Genomic DNA, 15850 nt, shown 5'->3' with positions numbered 1-15850 from the left:
ATGGGCAGAAGACCTAAATAGACATTTCTCCAAAGACGATATATAGATTGCGAACAAACACATGAAAGGATGTTCCACATCACTAATCATTAGAGAAATGCAAATCAAAACCGCAATGAGGTATCACCTCACACCGGTCAGAATGGCAATCATCAAAAAATCTACAAACAATAAATGCTGGAGAGGGTGTGGAGAAAAGGGAACCCTCCTGCACTGTTGGTGGGAATGTAAAGTGATACAGCCACTATGGAGAACAGTATGGAGGTTCCTTAAAAAACTAAAAACAGAACTACCATATGACTCAGCATTCCCACTACTGGGCATATACCCTGAGAAAACCATAATTCAAAAAGAGACATGTACTGCAATGTTCATTGCAGCACTGTTTACAATAGCCAGGACATGGAAGCAACCTGAGTGTCCATTGACAGGTGAATGGATAAAGAAGATGTGGCACATATATAAATGGAATATTAGCCATAAAATGAAACAAAATTGAAATATTTGTAGTGAGGTGGCTGGACCTAGAGTCTGTCATACAGAGTGAAGTAAGTCAGAAAGAGAAAAACAGATACCGTATGCTAACACATATATATGGAATCTGAAAAAAAAAAAAAGTGGTTCTGATGAACCTAGGGGCAGGACAGGAATAAAGACTCAGACGTAGAGAATGGACTTGAGGACACAGGGAGGGGGAAGGGTAAGCTGGGACAAAGTGAGAGAGTGGCATGGACCTATATACACTACCAAATGTAGATAGCTAGTTGTAAGCAGCTGAATAGCACAGGGAGATAAGCGAGGTGCTTTGTAACCACCTAGAGGGGAGGGGTAGGGAGGGTGGGAGGGAGACGCAAGAGGGAGGGGATATGGGGACATATATATACATATAGCTGATTCACTTTGTTATACAGCAGAAACTAACACACATTGTAAAGCAATTAATACTGCAATAACGGTGTTTAAAAAAAAAGAGAAAGTAATGGCTAGAAACAGTGTGAAAATCACAGCCAAAAGTCCAGTTCTTGGGGCATTTGAAGCCCCAAAAATAAGATTAAATTTCGGAGAGAATCCCAGTATCTGCCCATGCCTGATGCTAGCATGGAAAAGTGTTGTGTTTTTTTTTTTCGCTTTTTTTAAAAGTAAGTTTTCATGGTATGTAATAACATTTCTAGGTTAGAATAGTAGTGTATCATAGGAGTAGGATTGTGAAATGCCTCTTTAAATTGTGTGAAAAATTCATTTGAGAACACATTCATCATATACTTACATAACATAATAAAATTGTGTTTATCTCTGAGATGGCTACCTAGGTTGAGTTTAAGAAATTCTGATAATAGGCATAGCTAGAGTAAAGAGAGAGTGGATGTCCTGTGTACTATACATAACAGTTGCTCCCCCCTCCCCCCGTATTAGTTTCACTATAGCAACTTGTACCAATTTGGAAGGGATTAGTACAAAGGAAGTGACATTTCTTGAGGAACCAGTCAAAGAATGACATTTAACATCTGTGCAAAAAAGAGACTGATTTCTAGAGTTGAAATTCTATAATGTAAGGTTTTTATAATCTTGTTTAAACAGAACAGAGCAATATTTCAGAAGCAATGTTTTTGAACCTTGTCCTTTTACCCCCACTGCTGTAGATGAAATTCATTTCCATTCCTCTGTAACAAGCATTTGTGTGTGGTATTTTATTGTGTTTCCTCTCCTATAATTCTTAGGATTTGTTTATTTGCGAATGTTTCCTGTGCCTTACATAATTTTCCCATCTCCTTTTTTGGGAGGTAGGTAGACAGGGATTACCATTTAAATTCAGGAGTCTCTCTAAGGTAGATTAAAGGTTAAATTAAAGAAATGGTCTATAGTTTTTCTGTTTGGGGTTAGAAGAAAAGTATAAAAAGACTCCAGTTCTTTCTCTACTTCCTTGCTTCCTTCCAGGATCCCCTTTCCTCTTGGTTATTCTGCCCAGATATGAGAGTACATTGCTCTTGATCCCAAGGGCTCCTGTAGTCCTCTTGGGAGGTTTGTTGTGAGGTGAGTCTCTAACACCTCATTGTTCTTTTCGCTTTTTTGTCTCTAGTAGGCATAAGGTTTAATCTTCTAAATGTAAACTCTACTTTTCCAGACTTATAACTCTTGCCTTCAGCAGACCTGTAATAAATGTTGAGGAATGGGTGATGGAAAGAAACAAAAATGTAAGAGCTTTAGGTTTGCCTTTATCATTTAAATTAGTGCTTTAGTAAATGGGGTTGAGAAAATGGAGGTGAGAATCTCAAGGATAAATGAAGATTACATAATCACTTCCTTCTTCTATTCTCTCCTCCATACCTTAGGCAGGGGTGGGATTTATTAGAGAAGAACTGCATAAATATATATTGAAATTATTAGAGTACATATAACATGCTGCTGTTCTATAATTGTTTCTCATTTGGAGAAATAGTGGAAGCCTGTCATATTATTATGGTATCTTTATCAAACTCTTTAGGGTTAAACTATCCAAGCATGTAGAAGGCACTCATTTTTCTTTTTTAATTAAAGTACTGCATTGTAAGAATAATCTTCTCATAGAGTGGACAACTGTCACATAAGAGTAACCCAACTGGGAGCCATCTATAGTGCCTGTCTTCCCCCATACAATGAAAAACCTGCTAGCTCTATACCATCACTAGGGTCTTAGAACGGATCTCTTTTTATAGTTCTGTCTTAGAATTTAGTGGGGTTGTGAAGTTGTGTCTGTTGCTTTTAATCTCTGTGTCTCCCCAAGCAATAGGTATGTGTTGTCTGTGAGACCTTTCAGTGCTACAGAAATACAGGAACCCTCAGATACCTCCTCTCAAGCTCAAATGTGGTGATGTAATTTGGGTGGTCTCTGTGTTGGCGATAAAGACTGAGAGTATGAGTGCAGTCGTCAGTGAAAAAGTACCTTTGTTGAAAAAGTTGATTTATATTCTTGCCCATGATTGCTCTGTCATGTTAGTCTTTACTTTTAAAAACATTTTAACATTTATTAACATATAGTAAAATTGACCTTTTTGGGGTATGTAGTTCTGTGAACTTTAATACATGTATAGATTTTTATTACTACCACCAGAGTCAGGATTCAGAATGGTTCCATCACCCCCAGAAAACTCCCTTGTGCTATCTTTGTAGTCTAACCTTCCCCTGACCCAGGCAGCCACTGATAATGGTTCTTCATTACTACAGTTTTGACTTTTTGAGAATGTACTATAAATGCAATTATGTATCAGTAGTAGGTAATCTTTTGAGACTGGCTTCTTTCACTCAGTATATTGCCTTTAAGATTCATGTAAGTTGTTGAGTGAAACACCAGTTCATTTCTTGTCGTGGCTGAGTAGTAGTCCACTGTATGGATGAATGTATCATAGATTGTTCATTTTGATGAGATCTAGTATATCAATTTGTTCTTTTCTTGTACTGTTTTTGTCTGGTTTTGGTATCAGGGTAATGCTGGATTCATAAAATGAATTGGGAAGTATTTATCTTCCAAACTCTGGAAGAGATTGTGTTATTGAAATGTTTAGTAAAATTCACCAGGGAAATTGTCTGGGGCCGGAGGTTTCTTTTTTGTAAGACTTTTAACTACAAATTCAGTTTCTTTAAATAGTACCGGGGCTATTCAGTGCTATTCTATTTAATTAGTCTTGCTAGAGGTTTCAGTTTTATTGATCTTTTCAAAGAATGAGCTTTTGGTTTTATTGATTTTTTTTTCTGTTTTCAGTTTCATTGATTTCACATTTGTTCTTTAAGGATAATTTCACTAGCTTGAAGATTTTAGGTTTTTAAAGTTATTTTCCATTTTAAACTAAGAATGTTGTTTCACTTCCTTCTGGCCTGTGTCGTTTCTGATGAGAAATCAGTAGTTATTCAAATCATTAACCTATCTTCCCCACATAAGTAATGTATTGTTATTTCAATCTACTTGTAAGATTTTTTTCCTTTGTAATTTTCAGCAGTTTGTCTGTGATGTGTCCAGGAATGAATTTCATTGGAACTATCCTGTGTGAGGTTTATGAGCTCCTCGCATGTAGAGGTTTATGTCTTTCAACACATTTGGGGAGTTTCCAGCTATTATTTCTTATTATTACTCTCCTTTCCTCCCCCCCACCCCCAGCCCCGCCCCGCACCCACAGTCATTTTCCTCCCCTTCTTGAGCTCTTGACAAGAATGTTAGGGTTTTGGCATTGTTCCACAGTTTCCTGAGGCACTAATGATTTTTTTTTTTTTTCCCTATGTTTTTCTCTCTGTTGTTTAGATTGGGTAATTTCTGTTGCTCTGTCTTCCAAGTTCACTGACTTTCCATTCTGCTATTGAGTCTGTGCAGTGTATTTTCTATTTCAGTTATTGCATCTTTCAGTTCTAAAATTTTCATTTGGTGGCACTTTATTTCTTTGCTGTGATTTTCTAGCTTTCCATTTGTTTCAAGAGTATTTGATTTTACTTGTTGGAACATTTTTATTACCTGCTTTAAATCTTTGTCAGACAATTCTGTGTCTTCATGGTGTTGGTTTCTGTGGGTTGTCTTTTCCCATGAGTGTTTGAGATTTTCCTGGTTCTCTGTATGCCAAGTAATTTTGGACATTTTGAACAACTTACAGGTTACTGTCTCAAGCTCTTTCCTGTCTGTTATATCCATGGTATTTTCTAGATCCCTGGAACATCCCCCCCCACCCCCACCCCACACACACTTTTCTGTCTTCTGGCTAGAAAGCTCAGTCTTTGTTTACTCCACTGTGGTGTATACTTTCCACAGTTGCATCTGGAGCCAAATAACAGGAAGACAGGAGAAAAATCAATGAGATTAGCCCAGAGTTTCTTCAGTCAGAGAGTATGGTACCTTTCCCTTAGAGTTTTAGGCTTCTGCTGACCCTGCTGCTGTTACTGTTGGAGCCATTGCCACCACAGAATTGCTTGGGAACTGGGGCATGGGGAATGAAGAACAGAAAGAAAAAAAAAGATTTCCTTCACTCTTGAGTATTGGGAGGCCCCTTTCCTACTCCTTGGGCAGAGCTAGAGGTCTTTTCTTAGAGTGCTAGCCCGCGCGCGCGCTCTCTCTCGCTCTCGCACAGCGCGCGCGCGCTCTCTCTCTCTCCCTCTCTCTCTTACTAGTGGTCACTTTATAGGTTTCAGGCTTCATGAAGCCTAGGCTGGAGGGAAAATTGGATGGGGAAGAAGTTATAAACGCACTACCAGTTTGATAATATATCAGATTTTGGGCTCTTCCCCAATCTACCTGTTAATGCTTACCTTTTAATTTTCAGTTAGCTGCTCCATTTATTCTGTCTAGGTTTTATAGTTTCATTCAGTGAGATTAACAAGGTAGAATGTGCTTATTCCATTTTACACAGAATGGAAACTTCCCAGTCTCACTTATTATATGTTTTAGAATGTCATGGCAACTTGAATCTCCTTATTTTGTAGTCAGGTATGGTTTGTTAATTATATCTTATTTTTTTAAACATATATGTGATCCTGCCATGTATAACAGTGCAAGTTTTGTCAAGGAGATGATGCTACGTTAAGTGTAGAAGAAAATGGGAACATTAATTTTTCTTTTAGAGTAATAGCATAGATTTCATGAACTCTTACCAAAATTATATTACATTTGAAAAACTGTTTTCCTATTTTCAATTTAATCTATGTTTTCTGCCTGAGGATTTCTGGCTTGCCTTTCACTTTGGAAATGTTTTAGTTTTTATTCATTTTAACCTTTTAAAAATGATTCGTTTCAATAATTAGGTTATTGGTCATCATAGAGCATAGTATGAGGTGACATCCTTCATATTAGTGGAGTCTTTTGGCACTCATTTCCTGTTGCAGACACTGTAAGAATGTTAGAGACATTCTGAAGGCATATCTTTACTTCCTGGATCGATATATGAAGCTGCTTTTATTATAAAACCTATAAATGTGGATGACTTCAGGTTCTTTATTTTCAGTTTACCTAGTAAACCACAAGACATAGGATTATCTGTTCATCAGTGAATGGTGCTGAGAAAACAAGCCTTTTTTTGGATATAGGTCCAGAATGAAGGAGTTGAATATGGAAAGATTCCTCAAAATTGCTACTGTTGATCAACTGCTGACAAGCAACCAAGTCACTGATAACCCTGTGAAAAATTGAACTGGATAGAAAGTATTTCCAGGGCCTGATATGCAATAGTAACTGAAAGCAGAGTATGTGTCTTAGTCTGTTTGGGTTGCTATAACAAAATACCAAGACTGCGTGGCTTGTAAAGAACGAAATTGGGACTTCCCTGGTGGCTCAGTGGTTAAGAATCCACCTGCCAATGCAGGGGACACGGGTTCAAGCCCTGTTCCAGGAAGACCCCACATGCCACGGAGCAACTAAGCCTGTGTGCCACAACTACTGAGCCTGCACTCTAGAGCCTGTGAGCCACAACTACTGAGCCCGCGTGCCACAACTACTGAAGCCCGTGTGCCACAACTACTGAAGCCCGTGTGCCTAGAGCCCATGCTCCACAACAAGAGAAGCCACCGCAATGAGAAGCATGTGCACTGCAACAAAGAGTAGCCCCCGCTCACTGCAACTAGAGAAAGCCTGCGCACAGCAACCAAGACCCAACACAGCCAAAAATAAGTAAATTTAAAAAAAAAAAGAATGAAATTATTTCTAGAGGCTAAAAGTTCAGGATCAGGGTGCTAGCATGGTTGGGTGAGGGCCCTCTTCCAGGTCTCAGACTTTCCCTTGAATCCTCACATGGTGGAAGGGATTAGGGATCTTTTTGGAGCCTCTTTTATAAGGCACTAATCCCTTTCATGAGGGTTCCACCCTCTTAAGCACATCCCAAAGGCCCCCCATATTAATAATACCATCACCTTTAGGGATAAGGATTTCACCATGAATTTTGGGAGGATATAAACGTTAAGACCATAGCAGCGTGTAAATGAATCCAATAAAACAAAAATTGATTGAGTTTTATATCCATTTCAGTTTTACTGTTGGTTGGTATTTATAAAGGTGGGGTGAAATACAAAGTATTGGCAGGAATGAAAATTTTGTTCCTGTTTTTGTAAATAGATATCCTAATTTGTTGGTTCTCCATTGAATTAGTTTCTGATTAAGAGTTGTTTTTTTTTTAAAGATTTATTGATTGATTGCTTGCTATGTTGGGTCTTCGTTTCTGTGTGAGGGCTTTCTCTAGTTGCGGCAAGCGGGGGCCACTCTTCATCGCGGTGCGCAGGCCTCTCACTATCGTGGCCCCTCTTGTTGCGGAGCACAGGCTCCAGACGCGCAGGCTCAGTAGTTGTGGCTCACGGGCCCAGTTGCTCCGCGGCATGTGGGGTCTTCCCAGACCAGGGCGCGAACCCGTGTCCCCTGCATTAACAGGCAGATTCTCAACCACTGCACCACCAGGGAAGCCCTAAGAGTTTTATTTTTAGCTAAAAAGTCCGATGTTGAAAAAATACGTAACTTGTGATCATGAATAGAGGGAAATTGGTGTGTTGAAGGGCAAACACTTTGTTTATTAAAGACCTGTAAATTATTTTTTTTAATTCATTACATTCAGTTAGATATTAACATACTCAGATCATTGTATGAAAATGTACTATGTTATAAAATTTGAAGAAAGAGAAAAGATACTTTTCTCTACCTATATGTCTAAACATTAGTCTGAAAAGCTTTTTCTGGGGATAAAACTTTATTGTGTGGGATCAGGTACAGCGTGTGTTTCATGTTTGCCTAATGGTCACTCCCATAGAGGAAGTGTAAAATAGTCAGAAAATTACCTTACCTGTTTGCATATATCCTTCGTTTGTTTTAAAAATTAAAATCCTCACTATCATGTTTAAATTGACAATTCCATTTTTGAGTCCTTTAAAGATGGAAATGCTATAATGGTACAGAATAGTTGGGTGGGGGTAGAAAAATACATTTTAAATCCATTTGGTCTTCATTGGGAAGGCTTTTTTACAAAGGTATATGTTGCAAGGATACATCGGTGCTCATTGTGTGCTTCTATAATATCCTGTGCTTATCGCCATTACAGCATCTGTTATACTCTATTGTTACTGATTTTTGTTTTTGTTTTTATCAGGTGTGTCAGTGCTTAAGGCCTAGTGGTACCTAGAAAATATGGAGCACTGACTAAATATTTAATAAATAGAGAGAGAGAGGGAGGGAGAGAGAAAGAGAAGTAAAGAGGCAGGCTGTAGAAATGTGGGGAGTCCAGTGTGGGGCCGGTTGAAAAAGAAGAGAAAAAAAAGAGAAAAGTGATTACTGGCTAAGGATACCTAAAATCTGGAGTTCAGGAAGTAATTTAAATACTAGTAGTTGAATTTCTGGGCTCTTTAAATATCTTTTTGTATATCTTTTTCTAAATTGCTTTCTTAGGTGGTAAGCCTAAGTGTATTTGTTGGGGTAGATTTTCTTCTAATTCTCCATTACTCTGTTTTCAGTCGGTTTTCTCCTATATGCTGAAATGTGTTTTCTTGTGCTTCTCCCTCCCTGAACAAAATGTTTTCATTATTGTTTGCTTCCAGTACATATGTGTGTCTTCATATCTGCAGGTATATAGTCACTCTGTCGAAATGTTTTATGTTCTAGATAAATTATACTCACATCTGGGGCCCTCTGTAATAAGTACTTCTTTATACTTTCCTAGTCTCCTTTCTTCTGTACCCAAGTTAAATAAGGGAGCAACTAGGTGAAAATGAAATGAAATAGGACTAATTTTCATAATTCCCTCTCCAGAAAAGTTTGATGGAAAACCGATTACCTGACTGCTCGACCTGAAGAATCTTAAGGGTAAGAAGCCTTGTAAATATTTGTATACTTATTAAAAACAAAATGACACTCTTAGGTACCACCTAGGAAATTGTGGTTGTAGCTTCACTTAAACATGACCTCTTCTTTTTTGCTGGAGTTGCCATATGTTACGGCATATAGTGTTTTATCTCCTATATCTATATAAAGTAGAAAATAGGATACAAAAATCCTAGGGCTATTTACTTTGTGAGTCCTAGATCTTATGTCTTGCGTCAACATTTTTATTTCCAGATAAACAGGAATCTTGATAAATACTATTAATGTAGAATAAAGAACTTATTTATCTTTGTGTAAGTTCCGTTTGAAGAACTATTTGACAATTTAAATTTTGTAAACATTTTACTCATATTCTTTCTATATGTGGATATTCTTTGAGTTACAGGAGTTTTTAAAATTTGTTCACCTGTTAATAATGAAAATCTGAGAGTCATACAGATTTATCAGTTTTAATCCTGCGATATACATAAAATCCGTTTGGCGTGGGGAGGTATTCATGTGTTTGTGCATGTGTGCTAGTTGTTGAGTACTTTGTTTGTGCTAGTCTGAACACTTTAAATGGATTATGAGATTATGTAATTTGATTTTCATAATTACTGAAATGGTTACTATTATATCTCCATTTTATAGATGAGGAAACAGGCTTAAAGAAGTTGTCACACTACTAGTAAGTGTCAGACTAGTCAATGTTTGAACCCAGGCAGTTTTTTTCTAAAACCAGTGCTAAAGGGACATTCCTATCTATACTGAAGAGTGCTGGTATTAAAGCTCCAGCACCAAACTTGCAGGCGAAGGATATTCTAAACAAAAACTTGTCAAAATAGCCCACTTGAAGCAAATAAGTCTACTTGCAAAGTGTGGTAAGAGTGTTATATGGTGGAAATCAGGTAGGAAAAAAAATTAGAGGGACCATTCTGCAAGGGATTTAAAAATTAACAGTGACATATTAGAAGCAGGAGGCAGTTGATTATGTAGCAAAGAAGCTGGAAAGGAAATAACTGTTAAGCTGAAGGAGTTAATTGCCTTAACCTTACTCTGAAGCGAACAAGTTGAAAGCACTAGGGCAAATATCCATGATAGTTTAAGCTAGATTGATAAAATAAATGTAGATAAATCAACAAAATCACATAGCCTTCAGGGAATTTTTAAAGAAACTCAAGAACGCCGTTGCAGAACCATTGACTCAGATGTGTAATAAGAAGCTGTTGTGCCATAGTACAGGTTGAATACAAATGTAAATAGATGCCCATACTTAGGAAAGCTTGAGGGGTCCTCTGCAATGAAAGACTGAGCCACATCTCCAAACTAGGCAGCCTTCTATAGTCTTTAATAGGGTTGGCAAACGTTCTCTGAAAAGGGCCAGATCGTAATTATTTTAGGCTTTGCCAAGTATACAGTTTCTGCAGTAATTATTCAGCTTTGCCATTGTAGTGCAAAAGCAGCCATAGGCAGTATATAAAGGAATGAGCATGGCTGTTCTTCAACAAAACTTTATTTACAGAAACAGCCAGTTTTTTGACCGCTGGCCTATAATAATGGATCGAATTCCACCCCCCACCCCCACCGCCGCCCCGACATCTCTAACAAATAGCCTTGCTTATGGTTTCTTCAAGGGAAAATAAAAATAACATTCTTGGAGTATCAAATTTTTGAGTAGTTAATTGGCAGGCACTTAATGGTTTTAAGACTGGGATTGGGATGGAAGATGTGCATTAATAGTAATGGTTAACATTTGAATGCTTTTTATTGCTAGACAGTGTCATAAGCACAGGTTTGCTTATGACAAAAATTACAATTTTTTTTTTTTTTTTTAATTCTCAGGTAGTTAGGAAAATGGGGTAAGATGGTATGGTATGAATTTCCCCAAATGAAGACTTACACTCAATTATACATCATACAGGGGCATAATATGATTCTAAAATCAGCTAAGTTTGGAAGTTGGCTTTACTGTACATATGAATCTTGCACAGATCTTGATAAAGTGCAGATTCTTACTCACTAGTCTAGGGTGGTGCCTGAGGTATCTTTGTAGCAAGTTCCCAAGAGATAGTGATACTGTCCTGAGTAAATATCAAGTAGAATAGTAACCTGTGACTATCGGAATATTTTAAAAGTATTCTTCTATCTCAGCAATTATATCATTCTAGTTACTCAAATCAAAATACTGTGGAATAATTCTGGAATCTTGCTCTAACACATATGCCGCATTTAGTCTGTCAGCAAATGCTGAAGGCTGTATTTTGAAAACTGCTGGAATCTGAGCACTTTTCATCAACCTTGCTACTACTTTAGTACAAGCCACTGTCATCTCCCCCTCTAAGATTATTGCAGTAGTCTGTTTGCTGGCCTCTGCTTTTTTCCCTTTGCTGCCTCCTCTGCCTTAAACCCCTTACTGGCTTATCACACTCAAGGAAGCCAATGTATTTACCTTAGCCTATAAGCTGTTACCTGATACCTGAAGAATAGCACCAGAACTAAAACAAATGTTAATGTAGGCTGAGTGGGAAGTTTTCCTTTTGTTCTTGACATTCTACTTTTATTAAGGTAGACTGTGACTGAGTTAACCTTTTAAAAGTAACTCTAATCCTGACTCAAATTTCCAATTTTTAACCTACTAAAACCTTTAAGTTATTCTTGTATGTGTTAGTTCCTTATTTTCTGCTTGGGTTTTGAATCAAAGTATGGGCCTTCGCATTTCTCCTTATTTAATCTAATACAGAATTTTCCTAGGCAGTACATACCTTTAATGTAGAAACTCGCATGTGTACGTTATTTAACAGACTAATAGAAAAACTACTTCATATACACATCGAAGAATCATAACTGATGAAATTGGGGATTTCTTGTGCCTAGATATTACAAAATATATTTGAATACTTCATTGCAATCACTTGTCTTGCATCAATTCAAGAAAGAATTCTAAGAGTTGATTTAAAAAATAATTTTACCCCATAAATTTGTTCCCCTTGACTAACAAATTAATTTCCTTTCCTCTGTTTCTCATTTTGTGTCTTGTAATCACCATTTTCCTAGTCCCCTAGGCCAAAATGATCTTCTACTTCTTCCTTTGTATTTATTTAGTCACCAAATGTCAGAAATTCTTCAGCTCTTTAAAATTTCTTTCTTTTTTATTCACTTCATAGCCAATTACTCTAGCTATGCAAACATCTCTGCTTCTAATCTCTCCCCTCTATAATCCATTCTGTGTTTTGCAGGCAGATCATTCTTTTAAAAGATTCATTTACATTGCTTATATCATGTCAGTCTTCCTCAGAAGAATCTACAGGATTGAATCTAAACCTCTCAATCATTAGAGATCTGTCTATAATCTAGCCCTACTTGATTTATATTGCTTTGCTTATTACTCTCGTTACCCTCACTGTAATCTTTCAGATGAACTTCTTGGCTTACATGCCCATTCCTTCTCCGTATATACACATAGTTGCTCTTTCACCCACTGACTTTTTTTTTTTTAACATCTTTATTGGAGTATAATTGCTTTACAGTGATGTGTTAGTTTCTGCTTTATAACAAAGTGAATCAGTTATACATATACATATATCCCCATATCTCTTCCCTCTTGCATCTCCCTCCCTCCCATCCTCCCTATCCCACCCCTCTAGGTGGTCACAAAGCACCGAGCTGATCTCCCTGTGCTATGCAGCTGCTTCCCACTAGCTATCTATTTGACATTTGGTAGTGTATATATGTCCATGCCACTCTCTCACTTTGTCCCAGCTTACCCTTCCCCCTCCCCCTCCCCGTATCCTCAAGTCCATTCTCTAGTAGGTCTGCGTCTTTATTCCTGTCTTGCCCCTAGGTTCTTCATGACCATTTTTTTTGTTTGTTTTTTAGATTCCATATGTATGTGTTAGCATGCGGTATTTGTTTTTCTCTTTCTGACTTACTTCACTCTGTATGACAGACTCTATGTCCATCCACCTCACTACAAATAACTCAATTTCGTTTCTTTTTATGGCTGAGTAATATTCCATTGTATATATGTGCTACATCCTCTTATGATCCTTTGTATTTCTGTAGTGTCGGTTGTTACACCCACTGACTCTTATTTGTCATATTGGCCTAGCTAAATGCCTTTTTATTCCTTCATACTGTTTTGCTCCTTAAATGTGTTAAGCTCCTTAACATATATAACCTATCAACTTCAATGAAAACTTCAGTCCAAATGGATCTCTTTTCTCTAAGCTCCGATTTTATTTATGTCTGTACCAAAAAATTTATCATTAGTCTTTGTTGCTTAATACTTATATAAGGCTTCTCCTTTCAGTAAGACTGTGCTTGGTGGCAAGGAGTATAAAAGTGTACTGGATTATCCAAAAAATTTACTGGCTTGGTTTGTATTGTGTTCTTTTATATGTAAAATAATTTCTTAAGTTTGGGGTTTTTTTTAAAAATATATATATTATTGGGACAAGGCAAACATAAAAATTCTCTTTTATAATTCATCCTATAGGAAACCCTTTTTCAAGGAGAAATGAAGAAGAAAACTCTATATACCCTAAATGTGGGAGATCAGGACTATGAAGATATGGAAGGTAACTTAATTTTTATAAAGCTTGTGTGTTGAAAGCAAAAGTTAGTGTTTCCAAACTGTTTGTTAACAAGGAGTTTTTTGTATTTACATATTTTTGTTCTTAAACTCTGAAATAAGCTGCCTAAATAAGAATTGCACACCTTTTTTTTTCCTCTTCTCATGTGTTATTTTCGATCAGTCAGTTTTTAGTTCATTGAGCTCTTTTCTTTTTCTTAAGTTTTGCTCCCTACTGATTTAGGAATGACATTTTTCTGTTTGTTTTTATTGTTACTGTCCTTGGTTTTTTCTCCATTCCCTTCTTCCTGAAAAAATCTCAAGTTCCTTTAGTGAAAGTCTGTTGGTGGTAAACGTAAGTTTTTGTATTTATTTTATCCTCTTCAAGACTATTGAAAGATATACAATTCTGGATTGATAATTTTTTTTTTGTCTCTTAGCACTTTGAAGATATTATTTAGCTATTTTCTGGTTTTCTTACTAGCTGTCAAGGAATGTTTTTTCAACCTAATTGTCATTCCCTTGCAGATGATCTGTCTTTTCCCTCTTTTTGCTTTGAAGATCTTGTTTTCATCTTTGATATTGTACAGTTTTGCTACTTTGTTTCTTAACATGGATTATTTTCATTACTCCTGTTTAGTATACCTTGTGTGTCCTTTATCTGTTGGATCATGTTTTTGTTTGTTTGTTTTATCATTTCCCAGCCATTACTGCTTTAACTATTGCCTGCCCTTTAGTCTCTTCTTCTGAACTTCAATTAATATGTTAGACTTTGTTCTGACCTCATTTCCCAACCTCTGTTTTTATATCTCCTTGTCTGTCTCTTACAGTCTAAGTAGTTTCTTCAATTCTTCCAGTTCACAAATATTCTTTTCTTCTGGGTCTAATCTGCTGTTCAGTTATTCTATGTAGTATTTGAAAGTTCTGATATTTGAAGCCAGTGGACGTCTAAATAAATTTATAATAAATAAATATAATACATAAATATAAATATAAAAATAAATCTAAACACATTCTTGTTTCTGCTGATTCTTACTCAAGGCAACATATTTTTTCTGTTTGGTAAAGTTTGATTTTGAGCTCATATTTGATCCGTTTAATCTGTGGAATCATGAGGGCCTAAATTAGGGATGCTTTCCTTCAGAGGATTTGTATGCATTTGCTTTTTTCTGAACCCATGCTGGGACCACTTTAGCCCCATTTGAGGGTCTTGGCTTAAAACTGGAATCTCCTAGGATCAGTTTCCCTACCTGGATTGGTTCTAAGGGTTAGTCTCCAGATCTCTGCTATGGACATGTGTTTCCAGGGCGATGCCAGCTTTTCCATTTGCTTGGCATATACTGGTCACATTTCAGCTGACCATTTCTGTATTTTTGTGTTGTTTTATGTTGAATCTTGGAGTTTCTTTTACTTTTGAGCCAGCACTGCTTACTTCTTGTGTGTTGGTTACATTGCTGGTAGGTGTTTAAATTAGTACAAACCCTAAGGGGTATAATTTGGCAGTATCTATTCAGAATACAAATGTACGTACACCTTGGTCTAACAATTCCATTTTTAAGAATTTATCCTGTAGGTACACTATTAAAAATGGGAAATGAAAAGTTTTTCATTGCAGCATTGTTTGTAATAGCCCAAGGTTGAAAACAAGTGAATATCCCATCCATAGGTTGAAACAACAAAAAACACAGACTGCTGTGTATAGTGTTCTAGCATTTGTGTGAAGAAGGAGGTTTGAAAGAATATATATTAGGATTTGCTTGTCTGTGCATTCTGTCTTGTCTCTGGAAGAACACAAAACAAACAACAGTTGTTACTTGTTGCATTGGGTGGAACTGGATAGATGGGAGTAGATTTGCTTGGGAGATTTGTCACTATAACCTTTTTTTACTTTTAAATATTTGAACTATGTGATTATTATCTATTTTAAAATTAATTCATGAAAAATTCTTTTCACTTCTCCCTTAAATTATAAATCAGTAAATGTTGGGGGTATTGTGCTCAAGGAGTTTGTTTCTTATAGTGTATCTAAGATCTAATTACTTTGTAGAAGGAGGGCCTTTTAGAGTATCTAGTCCATCGTACTACCACAAACATAAGTCATTTGGTCTGGAAAAATTGAAAGCGTATATCGTTGCTCTACTTTATAGGTGAAGAAAACAAAGATAATACTGCTACCACTGGTCTGTTGTACAGTGAAGCTGATAGATGTCCAATATGTCTCAGTTGCCTGTTAGAGAAGGAAATTGGTTTTCCAGAAAGCTGTAATCATGTCTTCTGCTTGACCTGTATTCTTAAATGGGCAGAGGTGAGTCTAAGTATTAAATGTTATTGTATTTTAGTTCCCTAGCATGATTTCATTCCACCTAGTCTAAAGACTTGATACTGCCTTTCATAAATTATTTCACAGTAATGTGTTTTCCTCCACTTAGGACAAACATCTCTGTATTGCTCAAATTTTGTTAGTATATTCCCTTCTAAATTTTTTATATTTAGCTTTT

The 15850-nt window shown here is 36.6% G+C and overlaps 1 protein-coding gene across 2 annotated transcripts in view; it reads left to right on the top strand.

The window, feature by feature from the left end:
• Window positions 1-15850, top strand: part of SCAF11 (SR-related CTD associated factor 11) — a 72496-nt gene that overhangs the window by 13471 nt on the left and 43175 nt on the right. For both annotated transcript variants that reach the window (XM_068559840.1, XM_068559839.1), the window contains exons 2-4: window positions 8732-8785; window positions 13278-13359; window positions 15500-15657. In XM_068559840.1, coding sequence (XP_068415941.1) covers window positions 13299-13359; window positions 15500-15657 — 219 coding nt within the window. In that variant the 5' untranslated portion in view covers window positions 8732-8785; window positions 13278-13298. The remainder of the gene's footprint in view (window positions 1-8731; window positions 8786-13277; window positions 13360-15499; window positions 15658-15850) is intronic.

Source organism: Eschrichtius robustus, chromosome 13 (genome assembly GCF_028021215.1).
Source record: "Eschrichtius robustus isolate mEscRob2 chromosome 13, mEscRob2.pri, whole genome shotgun sequence".
NCBI classification, from domain to species: Eukaryota; Metazoa; Chordata; class Mammalia; order Artiodactyla; family Eschrichtiidae; genus Eschrichtius; species Eschrichtius robustus.
Note: the sequence above shows the minus strand (reverse complement) of the source record. Positions and strands in the feature narration are given on the sequence as shown.